Source organism: Calypte anna, chromosome 2 (assembly GCF_003957555.1).
Source record: "Calypte anna isolate BGI_N300 chromosome 2, bCalAnn1_v1.p, whole genome shotgun sequence".
NCBI lineage: Eukaryota > Metazoa > Chordata > Aves > Apodiformes > Trochilidae > Calypte > Calypte anna.
In genome coordinates, this window is record NC_044245.1 from 150,960,605 (window position 1) to 150,974,186 (window position 13,582).

At 53.3% G+C, this 13,582-nt stretch overlaps 1 protein-coding gene across 8 annotated transcripts in view; it reads right to left on the minus strand.

The window, feature by feature from the left end:
* Window positions 1-13,582, minus strand: part of SCRIB (scribble planar cell polarity protein) — a 95,681-nt gene that overhangs the window by 51,067 nt on the left and 31,032 nt on the right. For 7 of the 8 annotated variants that reach the window (XM_030444256.1, XM_030444252.1, XM_030444258.1 and 4 more), the window contains exons 10-16: window positions 13,128-13,327; window positions 11,517-11,683; window positions 10,865-10,989; window positions 9,143-9,268; window positions 7,480-7,689; window positions 6,506-6,823; window positions 4,571-4,633 (exon numbers count right to left, since the gene is read on the minus strand). In XM_030444256.1, the coding sequence (XP_030300116.1) occupies window positions 4,571-4,633; window positions 6,506-6,823; window positions 7,480-7,689; window positions 9,143-9,268; window positions 10,865-10,989; window positions 11,517-11,683; window positions 13,128-13,327 (1,209 nt within the window). The remainder of the gene's footprint in view (window positions 1-4,570; window positions 4,634-6,505; window positions 6,824-7,479; window positions 7,690-9,142; window positions 9,269-10,864; window positions 10,990-11,516; window positions 11,684-13,127; window positions 13,328-13,582) is intronic. The other variant, XM_030444253.1, reaches the window with a different exon arrangement.

A 13,582-nucleotide genomic window follows, 5' to 3' on the forward strand; every position in this document is an offset into this window, starting at 1 on the left:
CAGGAAACAATCTATATCTAACAAAAAAAATATATTTAACAAAATATTTGACTGATTTATGACAAAACAGTATGTGGTTACTAGTGGTGGCAGGAGACTTCAGCATTTTTTCCAAATAATCTACACCAAAAGTTTAGCTTGCTGCTCCTGAATTGAGCACAGCTCTTTTTTTGGCTAAAAGGAATCTTCCAGAAATGGGAACCTGCCCCAATCTTGCCTTGTTTCAGTTCCCAGACCAAACATGGTGATTCCACCACGAAGTCCCCAAACTATTCCAGGGGTTGCTTTCCCTTCTCCTGGCACAGCCAGGAACAGGTTTTATATTTATTGTGTGCAAGGGTCTGGAGGGATGGGGTGAGGGGCAATGGTTTAAACTGGAGAAGAGCAGATTTGGGCTGGATGTTGGGAACAAGTTGTGTCCCAGGAGGGCAGTGGAACCATGGCACAGGGTGCCCAGGGAGGGGGTTGAGGCCTCATCCCTGGAGATGTTCAAGGTGAGGCTTGAGGAGGCTCTGAGCACCCTGATCTGGGTGAGGGTGTCCCTGAGACTGCAGGGCTGGGACTGGAGCACCTTGAGAGGGCCCTTCCCACCCAAACCAAACCACTCTGTGGTTCTACTGAGCTTGCAAATTAGGATCAGGTTTTAAAGGCATGGAAAAGTTTAAGCCTCATTAATTTCTATGGGATTATTTTAATGTCTCAACTTGTTGTATAATCCTCCTCCTTAGCAGCAAGACCCACACATACCTTCTGTACTTTGTGTCTTCCTATTTCAAAAGCAAAAATGAGATTTTTAGTGGTTTTTTCTTTATAAGGACACCTCCTTTCTCTGTTAAAAAATCCTCTACTGCTTCCTGTCCTTTCCTTTTTGAGAAAGCAAACCAGGAGGCTGTGCCACATTCTTAAAAGCAGGAAAATAAAACCCTGCAGGTTGTGCTGTGTTTGTGTAAGAATTCACTTCACAGTTTCCCACTTGGTCCTTAAGAAACCTCCAGAGCAGATAAAATCTGCAGCTGACACAGAGTCATTTGTTCTGTATCTTATTTGTTCATTTGTTACGAAGAAGCAGCAACCAAACAATCACTGCTGCCCCTTCCTAGGTGAATTGTGTTCAAACTGGGCTAGAACCACCCTGAATCTGAGATGATATGAATAATATATTGTAATATGAACAAGCTGTGCATCTGCAAGGAGAGACCACAACCCCTACCACCAAACTGCATGAGAAAGGGTACCAAGGGCCCTCCAGCCCAGCAGGAAAAGGTCATAAAAACATTCCTTGGCAGTAAATTAAAGCCAGACAAATCCAAACAGAAGATGGGGCAGATTTTTCCTTGCTCAGTGAGAACTTCAGCCATGTACAAAACTGAGTGAGAGGAAGCAGCAAGCTGTAAGCTTTTCATAGCTTCAGGAGGACTCTGCTCCCTCAGAACTGATGCTGAGCAGACAGAGCTGAGCTGATCTCCCTGCACCTCACAAGGCAGGTTTATCCATTTTTACAGAGTCAGGACTGAACTCACACTGTGGGAAAATTAAACGTGCTAGTTAGGAGCTCTAAGCCTGAAAATGATGCAGTGAGTACACAGTGTCACCCAGTGAACAACAATCAGAACCCCAGACTGGGTTGGGGTGGAAGGACCTCAAATCCCCCCCAGTGCCCCCCTGCATGGTCAGGGACCTTAAATCCCCCCCAGTGCCCACCCTGCCATGGTCAGGGACCTTAAATCCCCCCCAGTGCCCCCCCTGCCATGGTCAGGGACCCCTCCCCCAGCCCAGGGGGCTCCAAGCCCCATCCAACCTTCAGCACTGCCAGGGATGGGGCAGCCACAGCTTCTGGGGGCAACCTGGGCACCCAGGGACTCAGCACCCTCACCCCAAAGGATTTCTCTCTCAGGTCAGGTTTCAGTCTTCTCCTCCCTTCAAGGCCAGGCTGGATGGGGCCTTGGACAACCTGATCCAAGAGGAGACTTCAGGTGCAAATCTGTGCCTCAGAAGAGCTCAAGAGACTTCTTGCCTCTGCCAAAGCCTCTCTGCAACCCAGAGACAGAGCAGATGTCAAAGCTCTGCCAAACTCCTCAGCCAAACCTCTGGGAAGAGCAGTGGAAGGCAGAGAGCCCCTGTCAGACACCAGGTGCTTTCACAGAATTATTTCCTTCACTGTTGTGCAGTCCCATGGGCACCACCTCAGTCTGGAGGAGCTCTGGAAGCTGCAGCTCCAAACACAGCCCTGGGATCCCCACTCCTGGGGTGCTGGCAGAGAGGGACAGATGTCTCCAGCTTTCCTACCAAGGTCAGGCTTTGGCTCAGGACTATGGTTTAGACTCAGAGAACACAGTTCCTTCTCCCTCAGAGCTGTACAAAACCACACAAGGGATGTGATGGCAGAATTATGGACAGAACCTCTGCTGCTCAAGGGGGATCAGGCTCCTGCTCACCTCCATCAGCTCAGTGCTTTAGTGCTCACAGAAGCATCACAGAATGGTTTGGGTTGGGGGAGACCTTCAAGCTCATCCAGTTCCAAGCTCATCCAGTTCCAACCCCCTGGATGGGCAGGGACATCTCCCACCAGCCCAGGTTGCTCCAAGCCCCATCCAACCTGTTCTCTTCATCCAACCTGTAAGTCTCTTCTCAAGGACATGAAATCATCCTTGGAAGCCACAGGCAGATGCTTCTTCAGGGACTGTTCATTTCCCAAGCCAACTCTACTCAAACTCCAAGTAGTCTTTAAGGCCCTGAAGATCACAGAATCACAGAATGTTCAGGTTGGAGGAGACCTCCAACCTCATCCAGTCCAACCTTTGACCAACACCACAGCCAACTACTAAACCAAGATGTTTCCTGCTGTCCTCCACCTTTCCACCACGAGATGTGCTTTTCACAGAGGCTACAGGGAAGGTGGCAAAGAGCTCTCTCAGCGCCTCTGAGGTGTCCCAAGCACACACTAAGCTCCCACTTACAGCCCCACTGATGGCTCTGGGGACTGAACCATCCCCAGGAGCTGCAGTCCCACCAGGACTCCACCCAAATGACAAAGCACCCCTGGCAGGAGGGGTCAGCACCCACCCACTGAGCTGAGCAGGACAGGGATGCTCTGCTCTGCTCTCTGCTCTGGGGGGAATTCAGCTCCCACCACCCACCTGGTGGACCCTGGGAGCTGCAGAACCATCCTACAGTGAGGGAATGGATCTGCACCAAGGAGACTGCAAACCTCACCCTACCCCTCCCCAGCCAGCCCAGAGCTCAGGGCACTTCCATCAGATGCAGGTGGAGCAGGGGCAGGAGCCCAGACAGAACATTTCCTGGTACCAGACTGAGGTTTCCTGGGCCACTGCACCTCGAGGAGCAAGAAAACTGCAAATGAACAGTTGGAAAGAAGGCCCAGGAGCAGGGACTCCCCAGATGAGGGACAAAGAAAGAGCAAGAGCAGAGACTTCCCAAATGAGGGATAAAGAAGGACCAAGGGCAGTGACTTCCCAAACCAGGCACCTGGCTAGACTCAGGTTTGCCCCTAAGTGACAGAAGAGCTATGCAAAACAAACACAAGAAATACTGAAATATCAGTATGTTTTTCAGTGATCCAGAGCTAGGATGGACACAACTCAGGACACACTGATCACATGTGAACCAGCTCATTTCTGCCTTAAGTGGAAAGGATCTGTCCCTCCCAGAACATCTTACTCCCAAACCAAGAGAGCAAAACCTCCATTTTACACCTGAGGGAGCAGAGAAGAGCCAAGTCCCCAGTGATGAGCAGGCCAGCACTCTCCTGTGACCCACAGCTCTGGTTCCACAGTCCTGTCCTGAGGGAAGAACCCTTCATGAAGCCCTTTGTGCTGGCAGCAGGTTCTGCCTCTGGCCAGAGGTCCAACAGGTCCTTGGAAACCCTGCCTGCTGCCCCAAAAGATCAGACAAGCCTATCCCAAGGAAACTCAGGAACAAACTCAGGAATTAATCCCAGAGGAAGAGCTGAGGCAGCAGGACACTGAGCACCACGTGTGCCAGGGGCTCTATGGACCCTCCAGCACCACCTGCCCCTTCCTGACATCCCAAAGTGCTGCAGGGGAAGATTCTCCAGGGCAACCTGGGAGAGATGCACAAATCCTGAGTTCCAGAGTCCACCTTTCCCATGGCATGGCACAATGTCCTGGCTCAGATCCTCCTCCCTCTCCCAGCAGACTCCTGAAGCCTCTGTTCCTCCAGGGTTCCTCACCACTCCCAGAAGATGCATTTATTTTCTGCCACCTTCTCCTCTCTCAGTGCCCAGCACACAGGAACTGAACTTCCACTTCAACCCCCCTTGGGTTTGCTGGGTTTTTTTCTTTTTTACATTTCTTCCATCTCATTCCTGATCTGCAGCAGCCATTCTCACCTCAGGTATGGAAAAGTAGGGAAAGGAGGTGAAAAGCAGGGGAGGAAACAATCATTGTGTGTTTGTGATCGGTCAGGTCCAGAAGCCACTTGACCCAGAGAGATCAGAGTTTCCCCTACAACCCTGGGTGAGCCTGGGAAGCAAACCAAGCAGACTGAATGATTTTTGGCAGAGAGAGAGAACAGTAGGAGTGGTACAGACCTCTTCCTCCTCAATGCGAGCAGGTTCAATCAGCAGATTATTGGCTTGATCAAACGACACCCCCTGTTAGGACAGGAACCAGCAAAAGAGGCATGCGGATTAGTGGAGCATCAACCAAACCCACCACCACGACCACCACCACCCAACACACACCACTCCAACAGGGCTGGCCAGGCAGCACCCCAGCAGACCCCACTCACACCTCTCCTGACCCCACCTGCAGAGTGGCACCAACCCCTGGCACCTCTCGGGGCCACCTTGGGTCACCCTGAGGCTGTGGCCACCAAGCTCAGCACTACCAGCTGGTTCTACCCCCTCTCTTGTGCACAGAGTCGTGGGGTGAGGAAGGGAGGATCAAACATCACAGCAGGAAAAGCACCAAGGGGCCCCTGGTACCACCCAGCTGCTGCACAGGAATGAAGATGTCCCAAACCAAACTGTGCTGACTCCTCCTGCAAAGGGAAGAGCCCAGGGTGGAGCTGAGCACCCTGCCAGGCACACAGGGACCCTGCTGCCAAATGGAGGAAAACTGAGAATTCCTTCTGAAAAACAACTGGCTTTGCAACTAAAGCCTCTCTGGCTCAAGGATTCAGCCTCCTGCACACCTCGTCCTCCCTTCTCCTTCCAGCCATGCTTGCAGCACCTCTTACTTGAAACTCCACTGCACAGGGACACTGCTCCCCACGTTCCCACCTCTGGAAGATGGCTCAGGAGTCACTAAATCTGCCTTCATGGAGCAGGCATCCAGCCCCAGGAAAAGGGAAGCTGGGATTTCCAGGCAGAAGGCTTCCTGGTAACACAGGTAACTCTGACAGGTAACACCAAACCTTTGGTCTCCACACCTACACAGACTTAAAGAGGTTCTGCCCATGGGTCAAGCACATCTCAGCTTTGAGTCCCTGACTAAAATAAGCTTTCTGGGTGAGGACATTTCCCAAGTATGGCAGGTCTTGGATGAAGGGGACTCCAAAGGGCTTCAACACATTCTTACAGGCAGCAGGAACTCCTTTTCATTCCAAAGAACTTCCCCAACAATTTGGGAAACATTGCTCATCCCTGGGGAGCAAAGGACGAGCTGCATCAGCTCAGAGACAGCAAAGCAAGCTGAGAGAAAGGCTCCAAACAACCCTGAGTGCAAGAACCTTCCCCTGAGCCATCTGAACTCCAGCGTGGGGTGGAAATGACCCCAACAGCCTGGTGTGTGGCAACAGCAAGAGCAGATTTGACTCCAGTATCTTCTGCCAGTCCCAAGACCCACATCTCACCCACGAACTGCTGGTGTCAGCCACATCCTCACCCCTGCCTGCCACCTACACCTCCCCAAATCATCACACCTGGGAGGAAGAGCTGCTCTGACCTCTGCAGTGTCCCCCGTGGGTACATTCCCAACCCACTGAGAGGATCTTCCTCCAACAACCACCTCTGTGTGTCCCTAACCCAAGGCTCAGCCCAGGACTCTCAGCCCCCAGGGTGCCCAGGAAGGTCCCTCAGAGCCCCCTGGGGATGGCAAAGCTCCAGAGCACACATTCCTCTCAACCCCACCAGGCACAGACGAGTGAGATCCATCCAGGGATAAAGCTCATCCTGTTGCAAAGGAGCTGCAACACCCAGCAAGCAAGGAGGAGATTGGAAAAGAAGGGAAGGTGGGACAACAAGAGCTGTCCTGGCAGCCCAGAACATGTCACACGTTAACAGGGAGGGTGCAAGAACCTGGATACAGAGCAAGGAGTCAGGCATGGAAACACAGCACAGCTCCTGGACACTCATTTCAGCCCCAGGATGAATTTCAGCTCTCCCCCCCTCAGTGTGTCTCTCCTGAAGTGCTGGAGCCTCCTGCCAAGGTTCTCATTGGTATCACGTGGAGGTTGGGAGCTGAAGGGAGCAGAGGGGAGGTCTGGCACCCCTCTGACCTTCCCCCTCCCCACCAGACCTTACCTTCACCGATGGCTGAGCAGACAAAGCTCCGTTCTTTCTCTCCTCCTCATCCCAGGTTTCCTCCTGATCCTCGGGCTCCCCGTTGTTCCTGCAGCCTCCCAACTCCTCTTCCTCTTTGGGGACCCCCTCGCTGCTCAGCCCCTGCAGCAGTGCCACCACTGCCTCTGGCTTGGGCAGCTTTGTGATCTTGAAGTGTTTCTTGTAGTGGGGGGTGTCCTTGCGGATCAGCCTCTGCTTCTCCACAGGGAAGGGTCTCTCCTCATCCTCATCCTCATCCTCACTCCGGATCAGGGTGTCCTCAGCAAAGTGTACAGTGGGCTACAAAAGGCAAAGCCCCAGAAGGTAAAAACCCCATCTGGAGGTAGCACAGAACCTCGCTGCCCCCCCAGCACCAACACAGGCAATGCCAGCACTGCTGCTGCTGTGTGCTGAAGGTGTTGGAATTCACATTAAAATCCATCCCATTGGCCTTTCCTGAACCAACTCCTCCTCCCAGACACATCCCCTCTCAGCTCCAGGGGCTGACAGCACTCGGAGCTGTAATCCTGATTTTCCCAGAAGCTCTCTCTGGCTCCCACACTGTCCACCCAATCCCTCACAGACCCAGCTCCCACAGGCAACCTGGGCACCCAGGGGCTCAGCACCCTCACCCCAAAGGATTTCTCCCCCATCTCCAACCTCAATCTCCCCTTTCTCTCCAAGTTTTAACCCATTTCCCTTCTCCTCTCCCTACCCCCCCGTGTCCAAAGCCCTCCCCCAGCTTTCTTGTTGCCCCTTCAGATATTGGAAGGTTGCTCTGGGCTCCCCTGGGAGCCTCCTCTTCTCCAGGCTGAACAATTCCCTCACCCTCTCCTCCCAGGACTTCTTCTCCAGACCCTTCACCACTTGGTTGCCCTTCTCTGAACCCTCTCCCACACCTCAATGTCCTTCTTGTAGTGAGGGGCCCAGAGCTGAGCAGAGCCCTGGGGTCCTACCTCATTGTATTCCACCTCCACATCTTCCTCCTCTTGGTCAGCAGGTTCCTTACGTTCTTCCTCAGCTCTGGGCTTTGCTTCTTTCTCCTGCAGCTCAGGGACCTGCCCGTTTGGCCACGTCCTCTCTGCCTCCTCCTCTGCCCTCACCTCGGTGCTGTTGGAGAGGTGGGAGTCCTCGCTGCGACTCGACATGGCACTCAGCCTCCTCTCCTGGGAAGATGATTGCAGAAGTCACGATGGAAACCAAAGCTGCAGCACTGAGGTGGGGCTGGTGCCAGGTGGGGAATGAGCCACCACCAACAGAATCAGCTTTCCCTGCCAGCTCTGCTCCATCCCACCCAGCTGCACCCATTCCACCATCTGTGCAGACATTTATTCTGAGCATCCCACCCAGCACCAAGATGCCTCCTCCCAGTCCTTCCCAGGAGGAAGATGCCTCTGTTCCTGTCCTTTAGGAAAAGAGGAAACAGTCTCAAGTTGTGCCAGAGGAGGTTTTGATTGGGTATTTGGAACACTTTTTTTAATGAAAAAGCAGCTAGGGCCTGGCCCAGGCTGCCCAGGGCAGGGCTGGAGTCCCCATCAACCCTGGAGGGGTTTCAGAGCCCTGGAGATGTGGGGATGAGGGACATGGAGGGGTGGTGGCCACGGTGGTGTTGGGCTGACAGTAGAATTTGATGACCTTAGAGGTCTCTTGCAGCCTTAACAATTCCATGATTCTATGATCCTTAGCTGGGAATATCTGAGTCTTCTTTTCCTCTCCCTGTGTTATGACAGCTGTGGCACCAATGCACACAATTCAATCTTTGACAGAAGTTCTTTCTGCCCAGCACACAGAGTCACAGAATTGTTCTGGTTGGGAAAGACCTTTAAGATTCTCAAGTCCAACCATAACCCAACTCCACCAAACCCAGTGCTTGACCCATGTCTCTCATCCCCACATGCCCAGGCTCTGAAACCCCTCCAGGGATGATGGGGACTCCAGAACCCCCAGAAACCCCACCTGTGACAACCTGGTCCTGTGCAGATGGAGCTGCAGAAGGGGAAAGTCCCAGACACTGGGATTAAACTACAACCCCAGACCTGGCAGAGTCATGGAATGGTTTGGGTTGGAAAAGAGCTTGGAGATCCTGGAGTCCAACCCTGACCCCAGCACCCCCCATGTCCCTCATCCCCACATCTGTGGGGCTCTGAAACCCCTCCAGGGATGATGGGGACTCCAGCCCTGCCCTGGGCAGCCTGGGCCAGGCCCTGACAACCCTTTCCAGGCAGAAATTCTTCCCCAGCTCCAACCTAAACCTCCCCTGGCACAGCTTGAGTTGTGCCCAAAGTTCCTCTTGTCCCATCCCTTGTTCCTTGGGAGCAGAGCCCGACCCCCCCTGGCTCCAACCTCCTCTCAGGGGGTTGCAGAGAGCCACAAGGTCTCCCCTCAGCCTCCTCTGCTCCAGGATCAACACCCCCAGGGCCCTCAGCTGCTCCTCACAACTTCTCCAGACCCTTCTCCTTCTGCTCCACACCCTTCCCCACCTCCATTCCCTTCTCTGGACACCCCCAGACCCTCCAGGGCCCTTTTCTGACCCCAAAACTGACAGCTCAGCACCTCCCCATGCCCTGGTTGCCCTACACGTTCCCTCTCTGGTCCCATCTCTGGGAGCACAGCGCTCACCTCTGAGGTGGGGGAGCTCAGCTCAGGATCAGCCTTTGCCGCGTGGGCCTCGCTGCGCCGAACTTCAATCACTTTCTTCATGACCTTCAGCTCACTGGGGTGAGGGGTTGCTCTGCGCTGCAAACCCTGCCAAGGAAGGGAAAAAAAAGCAGTCAGAGCAGGAGATTCCACCTGCTGAGCCTCAAGCCCGAACCACTTCACCCCATGTGCTTTATCCAAGAGCCAAAGCCCCAGCTGGACAGGACTGAAACGTCAGGATCTGCCCTGGGGAAAAGGAGAGAACCAGAGGCAAATAACTGCTCAGAGCTCTCTCTGAATTAAAAATCATCAAATCCCAGACTGGTGAGGGCTGGAAGGGACCTTAAAGCCCCCCCAGTGCCACCCCTGCCATGGTCAGGGACCCCTCCCCCAGCCCAGGGGGCTCCAAGCCCCATCCAACCTTCAACACTGCCAGGGATGGGGCAGCCACAGCTTCTGGGGGCACCCTGGGGCTCAGCACCCTCACATTATCCTGGGATGAATTCCAGGAAGGGGATGTTTTATATTGTGCTTCGGGCTTAGTAAATGTGAAGCTGTCGACACAGAAGCCCCTGAAGGAACACAGAGGTGGAATCCCTTCCTAACCCCTCTGGTATTCATCTTAACACTTCTGACAAGCCAGCATAACACCAGAATTTGTGATGCTTAGCTAGTTCTACCCCAGCTAAGAGTCCAGAAAAGCAGGATTCTGAAATTACTTACCATGCCAAAAATGACCAAAAACTCCCCCAAAAAGCCCCAGACCCCAGCAGCACACACTGCTGCAAGGACAGATGCAAACACCACTGATGAGGCAGATTCAGATCTCTCTCCACATGATAAAAAGGGGAAAAAAAATCCTGCAGGAGATTTGAGCTAACAGAGAACGTGCTGGGAACCAAAAGCTCCATCCTGCCCTTTTCACCTGCAGATAAAGCAAAATGATCTTCTGCCTTTTTTTTTTTTTTTTTTTTTTTTTGAGGCTCTCTACAGTGTTCAGCTCATTCAGGAAGAGGCCACTCCACAGCAAGGGCTTCTTCTGGCTCCTTGCTTGGAGGGGCAAAGGTTTCCTGGCTCAAGTGTGGCTGTGCAGCTCTTCCCTGTGATGGGCTCAATAAAAATCCAGTGGGATTTCACTGTTGTTTTATTTTTATCCTGCTCCATGGGCAGGTGAGCACTCACAGCTTGACTCCCATCAAAACCTAAACCTGCACCAAGGCTCTCAGGGAATTCTCTTTCCTGCCTGTTTGGTTCCTCAGGGCACTAAACGTCCTCTGGACTGCAAGAACCATAGCAGGAGTCTGCAGCACTGTTCCTGGGTGAACCAAAACCACCACAAGTGCTCCTCATCTTAGGAAAACAGATGAGATTGTGCCTATAGAATCCTTAATCATGAAGATTGGAAAAGACCTCCAGGATCATTGGGTCCAACCACAACTCAGCCATCTCCTGAAGCTCCCCATCCCAACAGTTCCTGAACCCCTCCAGGGATGGTGACTCCACCACCTCCCTGGGCACCCATCCCAAGCCCTTTTCTTTCAGGAAAGAAATTTCTCCTAATATCCAACCTCAACCTCCCCTGGCACAACTCCAACCCATTTCCTCTTGTCCTTTTGCTGGTCCCTTGGGAGAAGGGACCAGACCTGGGAGAGGAGACTGATGTTCCCACAGGGAGCTTTACAAACCTCCAGAAACTCTTCTTACCCGTCTCTCAGCTCCAGACTCCTCTTCATCATCTACTTTGGGTTCATCCAGGAACTGAATCACACTGACTCTGTTTAAATTGGTGTCTGTCCAGCTCTCATCCACACTGTTCTGCAGAAGGTTCTCTGGGGAGAGACAGAACACAGTGTGAGTTACTTTTGGAACAAGGAGGGCTGTTGGCTTGGATGAAAGAAAAGTCCTCAACCCATGAGGGCACTTCTGTTGCCTCTGCCCATGGCATCAACCCCAGAGGCCTTGAGGACAAAGGCTGAAGCCTCCAGATTTGTCCCCTCTGGTCCATCTCCCAGCAGGTCTCTAGCAGCTCCTACAAAAGGACCTAAATGGTTCTGCTCCAGCACTCCCTAGCCAAGAACTGAGTAAAAGGTAAGACTGAGGCAGTCATCAGAAGTACTGACACATCAGGTGCAAACCTTACAGACAGTGAATTGGTCAATAAATCACAGCAGAAGACTTGAGGACCAGGCTGCAGCTTCTGTACCACCTGGCAGAGAAACAACTTCTCAGCTTTACTGCCAGCAGCCATGCAGGAGCCCGGGTGCCAGTGCTGAACACCCCAGCAAGCAGCTCAAGCCCTCTTCCCTCCATCACTCTCCAGGGCACTGCAGAGCAGGTTCAGCACCCAGGCTCTTACCCAAGCTTGGGGAGGGCTGCTGGGGCAGCAGGTAGCACGTCAGAACTTTCTCTCCTGTCTTTTCATCATCCTCTGTTTGGAATTTCAGCATGGGCTGGGACTGATTTTCTGCCAGCCACAGGGCTTTCAGGTTTAGGTTTGTCAAAGCAAATGGCAAGTTCTGCAGTCTGCAAGAGAAAAGAAGTGAAAGGTTAAAGGAACCTTCTAATGAGGGAACCTCAGCTTCAGAGTGCTCCACCTGCACTGGAAGGGACAGAGCTGAGCTGCTGCAGGACCCCTCAACTCTTCACACAGCCAAGCAGCTGATGCTGCTGCACATGGCTCTGATGGACCCTGGAAAGAGGGTCCCCACCCCTCTCAGCAGAGGACAACCCCCACTCAAATGGGGAATGTTGAAGAGACAAAAAAATTATGTTTTGTGGACCAGTACCCAGAGTTTTCCAAAGGGAAGCTCTGGTCAGCTTCCAGCTGCTACAAACCCCATCAGCCTCAGCCTGCAGAACCCTGCAGAACCCTGCAGAACCCTTCAGAACAGATCTGGTGTTTGCAGGCTGTGGGGTTGTGCACATCACAAAGGAGGCTTTGGCACCAGCCACCTGAGGACACAGAACTGCAAAATCCCCAGGGAGGAGCAGGGATCTCCCCTGATCTGGATTTCACAGGTGGAAAAGTGCTCCCATCCTTCTGCATGAATTCCACTCAAGTGCCATGGGGAAGGGCTGAGCCTGAGAGATCCAGGTCCTTATCCAGAGCCCTGAGCAACCAGCCTGAGCTTCTCCAAACTGCAGACCCTGGGACCAGCACAGATCCAACAAGGAATCATAAGGGTTGGAAAAGACCTCCAGGATCACTGGGTCCAACCACAACCCAACCACCACAACCACTCAGCCATCTCCTGAAGCTCCACATCCCAACACCTCTTGAACCCCTCTGGGATGGTGACTCCACCACCTCCCTGGGCACCCATCCCAAGCCCTCAACACTCTTTGAAGAAAGAAATTCTGACATCCAACCTCCCCTGGCACAACTCCAACCCATTTCCTCTCATCCTACCACTGGTCCCTTGGGAGAAGGGACCAACACTGCCTCTCCACACCCATGGAGAGCAATAAGATCTCCCCTGAGCCTCCCCTTCTGCAGACCCAGGAACCCCAGTTCCCTCACTCACTCCTCATACACCCTCCAGACCCTCAGGAGCCTCAGGGCTCTGCTCTGGTCACTTCAGGACCTCAATGTCTTTCTTAGACTGTGGTGCCCAGAACTGAACCCAATCCTCATGCTGTGGCCACACCAAGGGCAACATCACTTCCCTGCTCCTGCTGGACACAGTTCCTGATCCAGGCCAGGAAGCCACTGGCCTTCTTGGCCAACTGGGCACACTGCTGCCTCCTGTCCATGAGTATTCCCAGACCTTTCTCCATGGGGCTGCTTTCCAGCCACTATTTCCCAAGCCAGCAGCATTGCTTGGGGTTACACCCAACATCTCCCAAAACACACCAGGGTGCAGCCCACACTGCTCAAGGAAGGGTGCTCCTTCCCAGAAGCCTCCAGAGGAACGTGGCCACCAGAGGAACATTCCCAGCAGGGGAACATTCCCAGCAGGCTGCTGACCTGTTCCCAGCCACATCCAGGACGTGGAGCTCAGTGGTGTTGGAGAGCTCTGGTGGGAGCAGGGCCAGGCGGTTGTCACGCAGGGAGAGGACGTTGAGGTTGGCACAGCCCCCGATCTCAGCTGGAAGGGATGTCAGACGGTTCCGGTCCACGTTGAGGTTGGTCAGCTTGGCCAGCTTGCCAAGGGACTTGGGTAAGGCCTGGGAAGGAGATGACAGTGGCAAGAGGTGAGAGCAGTAGGAGAAAGGTACAAAAAAAAAGGTCTAAAGGCCTCCATCTGGGGGAAAAAAGCTGAGTCCTGTCCCAAGAGGCACAGCTCTGATGTCACCACAACTGAGGGACACATTTCCTCCTTACACACAACTTGGGTGGTGCCCAGGCCAAGGAAGAATGGGTTGAAGCTAGAAGATGGGAAGTTCCAGCTCCAGGGGAGGAGAAACTTCTTTGCTGTGAGG